Source organism: Heptranchias perlo, chromosome 1 (genome assembly GCF_035084215.1).
Source record: "Heptranchias perlo isolate sHepPer1 chromosome 1, sHepPer1.hap1, whole genome shotgun sequence".
Taxonomy (NCBI): domain Eukaryota; kingdom Metazoa; phylum Chordata; class Chondrichthyes; order Hexanchiformes; family Hexanchidae; genus Heptranchias; species Heptranchias perlo.
In genome coordinates, this window is record NC_090325.1 from 2,967,361 (window position 1) to 2,979,587 (window position 12,227).

Sequence of the window (12,227 nt, forward strand, 5' to 3'; positions counted from 1 at the left end):
GTCTTGCATGCTAGATTGACGTAGAATGGCATGGATCAGCAGAGTCTGTATTCTAAAGGAAATTGCAGGTCAGTTGGTGGCTAGTTTCATTCATGTCATGCCAATCAATCTTTCCTTTAGGAAATTCCTGGGGTAGATTCCTTCTACTACGTTGCTAGAAAGTCAAAAGATCATACGACCTAATTTCTAGGAGGTTAGGTATGATTGAGTAGTTAAATTGTATAACGAGTACTGTGTGCAGCCCTGATCAGGTATCGGGAATTTAAGTTGGAGGAAAGGTTTAAGTTACCAGGGAAGGCAGACCATGTGAGTGAGCTCAAACCGGAGATGGTTGCCTTTTTAGAGAGAGGCGATTGAGGGATACTGCTAGGCAGGTGGGTGGGATTGTTGTATGTAAAACAGATATGCTCTTGGATCTAATAGGAATAGGCCATTCAACCCCTCGAGCCTGTCCCGCCATTCGTTTAGATTATGGCTGATCTGTATCTTAATTCCATCTACCCACTTTGGTTCCGTAACTCTTAATACCCTTGCCTAACAAATTAATGACCTATTTCTAAAAATTCTTTGTTGTCAGTACTTTGGGAATTCAGACCAGAATACCACTGCCACCTGCAGAATTGTCAATACCCTTGATTCACCTGAGCCATATGATTTCTGGAGGTTCATTCAGTGCTCGCCACTCACGCCGGAAATTTAATTGGAATGTCCTAATTTTATCCTCTGAGGAATCGGGAGCATTGGAAAAAAAACTCCTCAAATGGCGGTACCTGCTGAGTGGAAACCTACCCAGGAACAGCTACTGGAGCTCTATTGACACACAAACTCCATGAGAAAGGGCTGCAGAGTCTACTACAGAATACCATGTCATGAACTATCAAAGTCGAACTAGATTTTAACCCTTTTTCATGTTGGAACTACTTCGTAATACTGTGCTGCAGTTCTTTTCTACTTATTGTTTTGATAATTTATGTTAAAGTTAATTGGTCTCACTTAGGCCTTAGAGAGGGTGCAGAGGAGATTTACTAGAATGATACCAGGGTTGAGGGACTTCAGATATGGAGAGAGTCTGGAGTAACTGGGGTTCTCCTTGGAGCAGAAAAGCTTATGGGGCAGGTTTAATAGAGGTGTTCAAAATTTTGAAGGTTTTGATAGAGTAAGTAAGGAGAAACTGTTTCTACTGGTGGAGGGTCACAGATGCTTCGCCTTCAAGGAGAATTAGAACCGATAAGTTGACCAGCACTAATATATAAAGACCATGAACAGCTCCGTTTAACTCTAGATACTTATTAGAACCATATAGCACAGCCCATCGTGCCCGTGCGGACTCTTTGAAAGAGCTATCCAATTAGTCCCATTCCCCCGCGCGCTCTCCAAAGTCCTGCAATTTTTTTCCCTTTTCAAGTATTTATCCAATTCCCTTTTGAAAGTTACTATTGAATCTGCTTCCACCGCCCTTTCAGGCAGTGCATTCTAAATCATAACAACTCGGCGCGTAAAAAAAATTCTCGTTTCCCCTCTGATTCTTTTGCCAGTTACCGTAAATTTGTATCCTCTAGTTACTGACCCTTCCACCAGTGGAAACAGGTTTTGATAGGGAGAAACTGCCATAATTTTGAACATCAGGGAGATGGGGATAGTGTAGGAAAATGGCATTGAGGTAGATCACCAGCCATGATCTTGTTGAATGGTGGAGCAGGCTCGAGGGGCCGGATGGCCTGCTCCTGCTATTTCTTACCTCTATTAAATCTGCCCATAACCTTCTCTGCTCTAAGGAGAACAATCCCAGCGTCTCTCGCCTCCACATAACTGAAGTCCCTCATCCCTGGAACCATTCTAGTAAATCTCTTTTGCACCCTCTCTCCAAGGCCTCGACATCCTTCCTAAAGTGTGGTGTCCAGAATTGGCCACAGTACTCAGCTGGGGCCTAACCAGTGTTTTACAAAAGTTTAGCATAACTCCCTTGCTTTTGTAATCTATGCCTCTATTTATAAAGCCAAGGATCACTCATGCCTTTTTAAACTGCCACCTCGACTTGTCCTGCCACCTTCAAAGATTTGCGCACATACGCCCCCAGGTGTCTCTATTTCTGCACTGTCTTTAAAATTGTACCATTTAGTTTATATTGCCTCCTACCAAAATGCATCACTTGTTGGAAGTCAGCCTCCCTGGAGTCCAGAATGAAGCGTGTAGTTTTCTGTATAACTCCTCTGATCCGATCAGTACTGTCCTTGACCAGCCTGACCACTAGGAAGATGGGTTGGTCAGATGGGCGGAACAGTGGCAAATGGAATTTAACCCGGAAAAGTGCGAGGTGATGCACTTTGGAGGGACTAACAAGGCAAGGGAATACACAATGAATGGGAGGACCCTAGGCAAGACAGAGGGTCAGAGGGATCTTGGTGTGCAAGTTCACAGATCCCTGAAGGCGGCGGAACAGGTAGATAAGGTGGTAAAGAAGGCATATGGGATACTTGCCTTTATTAGCCGAGGCATAGAATATAAGAGCAAGGAGGTTATGATGGAGCTGTATAAAACACTGGTTAGGCCACAGCTGGAGTACTGTGTGCAGTTCTGGTCGCCACACTACAGGAAGGATGTGATCGCTTTGGAGAGGGTGCAGAGGAGATTCACCAGGATGTTACCAGGGCTGGAGCGCTTCAGCTATGAAGAGAGACTGGGAAGATTGGGTTTGTTTTCCTTGGAGCAGAGGAGGCTTAGGGGGGACATGATTGAGGTGTACAAAATTATGAGGGGCACAGATAGGATGGATACTAAGGAGCTTTTTCCCTTCGTTGAGGGTACTATAACAAGGGGGCATAGATTCAAGGTAAAAGGCGGGAGGTTTAGAGGGGATTTGAGAAAGAACTTTTTCACCCAGAGGGTGGTTGGAGTCTGGAACTCACTGCCTGAAAGGGTTGTGGAGGCAGGAACCCTCACAACATTCAAGAAGCATTTGGATGAGCACTTGAAATGCCATAGCATACAAGGCTACGGACCAAATGCTGGAATATGGGATTAGAGTAGACAGGGCTGATGGCCGGCGCGGACACGATGGGCCGAAGGGCCTCTATCCGTGCTGTATAACTCTGACTCTATGACTCTATGAAGGTCAGCCGATGGTCCATTACAGCATTTGGTGTTGGTCCAAAACCTCTCGCACCCCCCCCTCCCCAGCCAAATGCATCTTCTGCTTCAGTCCATTTTATAAATTCAGTCTTGTGCAGATGGCATTGTTGGCGAGGCCGGTATTTATTGATCATCCCTAGTCGCCCTGAGAAGACGGTGGTGAGCCTTCTTGAACCACTGCAGTCCATGTGGTTCTTTGTAAAGGTTTTGATACAACTGAGTGACTTGCCAGGCCACTTCAGAGGGCAGTTAAGAGTCAACTAAGCTGGTTTGGGACTGGAGTCACATATAGTCCAGACCAGGTAAGGACAGCAGGTATCCTTTCCCTAAAGGTCGTTAGTTAACCAGTTGGGTTTTTATGACAATAGAATCATAGACAGTTAATGCACAGAAGGAGGCCATCGTGTGCATGCCGGCCGAAAAGAGCAATCCAGCTTTTAATCCCGCTTTCTAGCACTTGGGCCGTAGCCCTGTAGGTTACGGCACTTCAGGTGCACATCCAAGTATTTTTTAAATGAGTTGAGGGTTTCTGCCTCTCCCGCCCTCTCAGGAAGTGTGTTTCAGATCCCCACCACCCTCTGGGTGAAAAATTTCTCCTCAGCTCCCCTCTAAGCCTTCTACCAATTACTTTAAATCTCACCCCCCGACCCTGTCACTGACCCCTCTGCTAAGGGAAATAGGTCCTTCCTATCCATTCTATCTAGTCCCGTCATAATTTTATATACCTCAATTAAAACTCCCCTCGGCCTCCTTTGTTCCAAAGAAAACAACCCCAGCCTATCCGATCTTTTGTCATAGCTAAAATTCTCCAGCCCTGGCCAACATCCTCGTAAATCTCCTCTGTACCCTCTCTAGTGCAGTCACATTTTTCCTGTAATGTGGTGACCAGAACTGTACACAGTACTCAAGCTGTGACCTAACCAATGTTTTATACAGTTCCAGCATAACCTCCCTGCTCTTATAGTCTATGCCTCGGCTAATAAAGGAAAGTATCCCGTGTGCCTTTTTTAACCACCTTATCTACCTGTTCTACTACCTTCAGGGATCTGTGGACCTGCACTCCAAGGTCCCTCTGTCCCTCTACACCTCTCAGTATCCTCCCATTTATTGTGTACTCCCTTGCCTTGCATTACCTCACACTTCTCTGGATTGAATTCCATTTGCCACTTTTCTGCCCACCTGACCAGTCCATTGATATCTTCATGCAGTCGACAGCTTTCCTCCTCACTATCAACCACATGGCCAATTTTTGTATCATCTGCAAACTTCTTGATCAAGCCTCCCACATTCAAGTCCAAATCATTAATATACACCACAAAAGCAAGGGACCTAATACTGAGCCTTGTGGGACCCCACTGGAAACAGCCTTCCAGTCACAAAAACGCCCGTCAACCATTACCCTTTGCTTCCTCCCACTGAGCCAATTTTGGATCCAACTAGCCACTTTCCCTTGGATCCCATGGGCTTGTACTTTTTTCACCAGTCTGCCATGTGGGGCCTTGCTAAAATCCATGTAGACTACATCAAATGCATTACCCTCATCGACCCTCCTTGTTACCTGCTCAAAAAATTCAATCAAGTGAGTCAGACATGACCTTCCCACAACAAATCCATACTGACTGTCCTTGATTAATCCGTGCCTTTCTAAATGACGATTTATGCTGTCCCTCAATCTATTCCAATAATTTGCCCACCACCGAGGTTAGACTGACTGGCCTATAATTACTCGGTCTATCTCTCCCTTTTGAAACAACGGTACAATGTTAGCAGTCCTCCAATCCTCTGGCACCACACCCGTAACCAGAGAGGATTCGAAAATGATGGTCAGAGCCTCCGCTATTTCCTCCCTTGCCTCTCTTAGCAGCCTGGGATACATTTCATCTGGCCTGGTGATTTATCTACTTTCAAAGATGCTAGACCCCTTAATACTTCCCCTCTCATTATGTTTATCCCATCCAATATTTCACACTCCTCCTTACTTAGTCTCTGTATCGTCCCCCTCTTTTGTGAAGACAGACGCAAAGTATTCATTAAGAACCATACTAACATCTTCCACCTCCACTTATAGGTTACCTTTTTGGTCTCTTATACGCCCTACTATTTCCTTAGTTGTCCTCTTGCTCTTTATGTATTTAAAGAACATCTTTGAGTTTTCCTTAATTTTACTTGCCAGTATTTTTTCATGCCCTCTCTTTGCTTTCCTAATTTCCTTTTCAATTTCAACCCTGCACTTTCTATACTCCTCTAGGCCTTCTGCAGTATTTAGCTCTCAGTGTCTGACATAAGCTTCCCTTTTTTGCCTTATCTTACCCTGTATGCTCCTTGATATCCAGGGGGCTCTAGATTTGTCAGTCCCACCCTTTTTCTTTGTGGGAACATGTTTACTCTGAACCTCTTGAATCTCATCCTTGAATGCCTCCCACTGCTCTGACACTGATTTACCTTCAAGTAACTGTTTCCAGTTTACTTTTGCTAAATCACTTCTCAGCTTTGTAAAATTGGCATTTCCCCAATTGAGAACTTTTACCCCCTGTTCTGTCTTTGCCCTTTTCCATAACTATGCTAAATCTAACTGAATTATGATCACTACCACCAAAATGCTCCTTCCTCCTGCCCAGCTTCATTCCCTAAAACTAAACCCAGAACTGCCCCCCCCCCCTCTCTTGTTGAACTTGCTTACCTACAGGCTAAAAGAATTCTGTGCCCTGTATACCTTTTACACTGATTTGTATCCCAGTTAATATTAGGGTCGTTGAAATCCCCTACTATTACTGCTTTTGCACGTCTCAGAAATTTGCCTTCATATTTGCTCTTCAGTCTCCCTCTTACTGTTTGGGCATCTATAGTACACTCCCAGCAGTGTGACGGCCCCTTTTTTGTTCTTTAGCTCAACCCATATGGTCTCATTTGATGATCCTTCTAACATATTACCCTCCTCACAGCTGTAATTGTTTCTTTATCCAATATTGCCACCCCCCTCCTTTTATATCCCTCCCTCTATCTCGTCTGAAAACCTTGTAACCAGGAGCGTTGAGCTGCCATTCCTGCCCCTGTTTAAGCCATGTTTCTGTAATAGCTAAGATATCGTACTTCTACGTGTCTATCTGTGCCCTTAGCTCATCTGCCTTATTCACTATACTCCTTGCATTGAGGTATGCACTATTAAGCACTGCCAAACTCCTTTTTTATCTAGTTTCTAACCTTTTTTTCCTTTGCCTTCCAAACTCACTCACTAATTTTCTGCCTTCCATTTCCAGCTCTGCATATCTCCCTTCTGAATCTACACTCAGGTTCCCATCCCCCTGCCAAGCTAGTTTAAACTCTCCCCAACAGCACTAGCAAACCTCTGCGCGAGGATATTCGTCCTGGCCCTGTTGAGGTGCAACCCGTCCAGGTCCCACCTCCCCCAGAACCGGTCCCAATGCCCCAGGAATCTAAAGCCCTCCCTCCTGCACCATCTGTCCAGCCACACATTCATCTCTATCCTCCTATTTCTACACGTGTTAGCGCGTGCCTCTGGGCGTAATCCGGAGATTGCTTTTTGAGGTCCTGCTTATTAATCTCTTTCCTAACTCCTTAAAATCTGAGTGCAGGACCTCATCCCTCTTTTTACCTTTGTTGTTGGTACCGATATGGACCGCGACCTCTGGCTGTTCACCCTCCCCCGACAGAATGTTCTGTTGCCGCTCGGTAACATCCTTGACACTGGCACCAGGGAGGCAACATACCATCCTGGAATCATGAGGCTGCAGAAACGCCTGTCTGTTTTCCTAACTATAGAACCCCCTATCACTATCGCTCTCCTGACAATTCTCCTCCTCCTCCCCCCCCCCCCCCCCCCCCCCACCGGCCCCGTACAGCTGAGCCACCCATGGTGCTGTGGACTTGGCTCTGGCTGCACTCCCCAGAGGAACCCTCTCCTCCACCAATATTCAGAACTTGAATACTGGTTGGAGAGCGAGATGCCCTCGGGACTCCTGCACTACCTGCCTGGTCCTCCTTGCCTGTCTGACGGTCACCCAGTCCCTCTCTGCCTGCACTCTCTTAATCTGTGGGGTGACCACCTCCTGAAACGTGCTACCCACGAAACTCTCAGCCTCGCGGATGCACTGCAGCGACGCCAACTACTGCTCGAGGTCTGAAACCCGGAGCTCGAGCTCCTCCAGCTGACGACAATTCCTGCATCCAACAGCTTCACAGTCACTTTTACTGATACCAAATTTTTTATTGCCAGATTTTTTAAAACTGAATTCAAATTCTCAAACCGCCATGGTGGAATTTGAACTCAAGTTCACTGGATTATAAGTGCAGGCCATTTTACTGATCCAATAACAGTACTGCACTACATGTGTTAGCAGTTTCAATCAAGGAAGAGGAGGAAGGGCCTTTGTGTTCTAGACCAGGCCAGAGCCGATAACATTTGATGAGTTTGGTGCCCAAGTAGCATGTGGTGTTTGTGTGTGTGTCTGTACCCATCTGCTAACCCTAGTGCAGGCATGACTACGCCAGTATTTAGCAGTTCGTCACTGCTGGACTCCCAGCACTTTGAGATCCTACAAACTTGATGTTAGGAGACCCTTTGGTCGACTTTTTGCACTCTAGCCGGAGTGTCACAAGCTCTCTCCAACTCTTGAGACACCACATGAGATGCCATACAAGGACAGCACCTGGCACTCGAGATGGAATCCATGAATTTACATGCCAGGGAAGAAAGGGGGATATTTCCAGGGTGCATGTAACTCGTAGAATCCTACAGCACAGCAACAGGCCATTTGACCCATCAAGTTGATGCTGGTGATTTTCTTAACCTAGTCACCTAGTGTAATCCCAATCTCCCTGTAACCATTTAATCTTCTTTCTCAAGCAATTATCTAATTCTCTTTACATTCTGCTTCAACAATTGTTTATGGCAGAGAATTCCACATTCTAACTACTATCTGTATAATGAAACTTTTTCTAAGCTCTTTTATTTTTGCAATTGTATTAAATTCGTTAGCATCGGACCAACCAATGGAAACAATCCCTCATTATTTAGATTATCCTAACCCTTCAAAACTTAGAAGACCTCAATCAGGCCACCCCTTAATCTTTTCACCTCCAGTGAGAAAAACGGCGTATTTGCTTGTGCTGTGAGTGAGTAAGGAAACTTTGTTTACCCGTGTGAGTGAGTGAGAGAGGAGACTTTGATTACTCGGGTGAGTGAGTGAAAAAGGAGACTTTGATTACTCGGGTGAGTGAATGAAAAAGGAGACTTTGTTTACCCGTGTGAGTGAGAGAGGAAACTTTGTTTACCCGTGTGAGTGAGTTTTTTTTTTATTCGTTCATGGGATGTGGGCGGTCGCTGGCGAGGCCAGCATTTATTGCCCTTGTGAAGGTGGTGGTGAGCCACCGCTGCAGTCCGTGTGGTGAAGGTTCTCCCACAGTGCTGTTAGAAAGGGAATTCCAGGATTTTGACCCAGCAACGATGAAGGAACGGCGATATATTTCCAAGTCGGGATGGTGTGTGACTTGGAGGGGAACGTACAGGTGGTGTTGTTCCCATGTGCCTGCTGCGCTTGTTTGGGAGGTGCTGTCGAAGAAGCCTTGGCAAGTTGCTGCAGTGCATCCTGTGGATGGTGCACACTGCAGTCACTGTGCGCCGGTGGTGAAGGGAGTGAATGTTTAGGGTGGTGGATGGGGTGCCAATCAAGCGAGCTGCTTTGTCTTGGATGGTGTCGAGCGTCTTGAGTGTTGTTGGAGCTGCACTCATCCAGGCAAGTGGAGAGTATTCCATCACACTCCTGACTTGTGCTTTGTAGATGGTGGAAAGGCTTTGGGGAGTCAGGAGGTGAGTTAGTCGCCGCAGAATACCCAGCCTCTGACCTGCTCTTGTAGCCACAGTATTTATGTGGCTGGTCCAGTTAAGTTTCTGGTCAATGGTGACCCCCCCAGGATGTTGATGGTGGGGGATTCGGCGATGGTAATGCCGTTGAATGTCAAGGGGAGGTGGTTAGACTCTCATGTTGGAGATGGTCATTGCCTGGCACTTGTCTGGCGCGAATGTTACTTGCCACTTATCAGCCCAAGCCTGGATGTTGTCCAGGTCTTGCTGCATGCAGGCTCGGACTGCTTTGTTTACCCCTGTGAGTGAGTGAAAAAGGAGACTCTGTTTACCCGGGTGAGGGGATACTCTGTTTTGCCGTGCCGAGGTCGATCTGGCATGCATTTAATGCTGTTCTGGTTGGACGATTAAGTCCCATCTGAAATTTTTACTTGAAAGTATCTGTTATCACTAAAGAGATTACTGTACTTCATTTTTTCCAGTCACTGTATCCTTGATAAATGTAGCCTTCCCTGCATTAACATATTTAGAAGCAAAATACTGCGGATGCTGGGAATCTGAAATAAAGATCTTTGACCTGAAATGTTAACTCTTTCTCCACAGATGTTGGTGAGCTTCTCCAGCATTTTCCATTGTTATTTAACATATTCAGATCCGTTATGTAATAGAGAGAACATTAATTTGTCTGTATAATTCTTGAGGATTTGATTTGGTCATGAAACACAAGTGTTATCTTGGGTCAGTGGGAATCGCTCTCAGCTGAGAAGGCCATTAGCTCAAGGTCCCACATCAGGACTTGAGCACATAATCTAGGCTGGCCCTGAGGGAGTCATGCCAGGGCATCCTTCGGGTGAGACATTAAACCAATGTCCTATCCACCTGTTCAGGTGGAAGAGGAGGAGCAGAGAGTTTTCCCGGTGTCCTGGCCAGCATTATTCCTTTAACAAAAAAATAACTGGTCACTTACCTCATTTGCTAATTGTGAGACTTTTCTGTTTGCAATTGGCTGCCGCATTTACCTACATAACGACAGTTACTGCAGTTCAAAAGTAATTTGACTCCAGAATATTTCCCTATTCGAGATTGTGTAGAATACTTTTTTTGTTCTCAATCGACTGACCAGGAAATGTTGAGTGAAGTGAAAGCTCATTTCATTTGAGCTACGGGACGGATTGGATTATGAGGAGCGATTGTGTAAATTGGACATGTTCTCACTGAGAAGAGAAGGTTGCGAGGTGATCTGATTGATGTTTCTAGGATTCTAAAGGGAGTGACGAGCTGTTTCACCTTGTCCAGAACAGTAGAACCAGGCCTGCGCTTTAAGGGGGTAAATTCAAAACTAATCTGTGTAAACAGTATTTCAATGAGCAAGTGGTCAATCTATGAAATAGGCTCCCCAGGGAGCAAAATGTATCTTGCAGAAAATAATATTTTGGGATACAGTACATGAGTAATTTGAGACATGATGTGGTAAGTGTAGCAGGCTTGGGAGGAACAAGTGAGTTTGAACCTATGTTTTCCAAAGCTGTCCACCACTGGGGTTTTCCTTATCTCGTGTCTGGGTCGATGGTTGATATGATTAGTCAACAACTCTTATTATTGTTTCATGCGACTACCGGGATGGTAGAAGGCAAACTAGACAGACCTCGGGCTTTTTTCATCTAGCAATTCCTATATACTGCTACCTCACCTGCCAATATTTGAGGTGTGGACCTGACTCTGGGTGTCAGCCATGTTAGCGCTGTCTCAGTGCCATCTCTACATATTGTATTTTGTACTGGCTGGCGCGTAACTGCACTCTTGAGGTTTAAAAAACCCTGCATTTTGAGGCCAATGCCCAGGATACCGTAAGGTTGGAAAGAAAGCTAAGTTAAGTTTTTTTTTAAATTCGTTTTCGGGATATGGGCGATCACTAGCACGGCCGTGTGGTGAAGGTGCTCCCGCAGTGCTGTTAGGTCGGGAGTTCCAGGATTTTGACCGACAATGAAGGAACGGCCGATATATTTCCAAGCCAGGATCGTGTTAGACTTGGAGGTGCCCTTGTCCTTCTAGGTGGTAGAGGTCGTGGGTTTGGGAGGTGCTGTCGAAGAAGCCTTGGCGAGTTGCTGCAGTGCATCCTGTGGATGGTACACACTGCAGCCACGGTGCGCCGGTGGTGAAGGGAGTGAATGTTTAGGGTGGTGGATGGGGTGCCAATCAAGCGGGCTGCTTTGCCCTGGATGGTGACGAGCTTTTTGATTGTAGTTGCAGCTGCACCATCCAGGCAAGTGGAGAGTATTTCATCACAACCTAACTTGTGTCTTGTACGTGGTGGAAAGGCTTTGGGGAATCAGGTGGTGAGTCACTTGCTGCAGAATATCCAGCCTCTGACCTGCTCTTGTAGCCACAGTATTTATGTGGCTGGTCCAGTTGAGATTTTGGTCAATGGTGACCCCCAGGATGTTGATGGTGGGGAGTTTGGTGATGGTAATGCCGTTGAATGTCAAGGGGAGGTGGTTAGACTCTCTCTTGTTGGAGATGGTCATTGCCTGGCGCGAATGGTACTTGCCACTTACCAGCCCAAGCCTGGTCTTGCTGCATTTGTTTACGGACTGCTTCATTCCCTAAGCCATCATCCATCCTCTCCTCCCCACCCCCTCTCTGGTGGGACTATGTGTTGGTGGCTATAACCCATGTGCCATTATCCATCCTCTCCTCCGCCAAGTGTATTTAATTTCTTAAGTTTGCATCTCTAGTTTGAGTTGCTAAAATTAATAAAAATGCTGTTTTTGTTTTGCAGAATGAAGAAAAGGCAGAAGAAACCAATGAAGGAAGGTGAGCATGTTTTCAAAATGATTCCACAAATAGAGGCAGAGTTTTGTGTGTCCATAACCTCACTGGCCTAATACAGATGATTGGTGGGGGGGGGGGGGGGGGGGGGGGGTGGGTGGTGTGTGAAGGTTGACTGGTGTATTTCTCCCTCCCTCTTCTGCAGGTATTGACTCACTGTGGACCGTGTGAGGCTCCCCGTGGTACCTTGCCCGATGGCATGCTTCATGTGCCGGCTCAGACACTGAGTGTCAGCAGCTTTTCAGCAACCTGCCCTCTCCGACACCCAAACAGGCACTTTCTTCAGCAGGGGTAACTGGACGGCCATCCAGACCTGCATACTCCCCTCCCTCGGCCATGATAAACTGTAGTGACCCCAGGACCCGTGGTTGAGAGAAGTGAACTCTCCATGGAGCAGAAATGGGGCCTTCCTGGTTTCTGATTGAGTACTGCACTGGCCAGTATGGTT

At 46.3% G+C, this 12,227-nt stretch overlaps 1 protein-coding gene across 5 annotated transcripts in view; it reads left to right on the forward strand.

Moving 5' to 3' along the window:
* The window catches only part of znf638 (zinc finger protein 638), a 242,035-nt gene that overhangs the window by 208,832 nt on the left and 20,976 nt on the right, over window positions 1–12,227 (forward strand). For all 5 annotated transcript variants that reach the window (XM_067978417.1, XM_067978454.1, XM_067978485.1 and 2 more), the window contains one exon: window positions 11,730–11,764. In XM_067978417.1, the coding sequence (XP_067834518.1) occupies window positions 11,730–11,764 (35 nt within the window). The remainder of the gene's footprint in view (window positions 1–11,729; window positions 11,765–12,227) is intronic.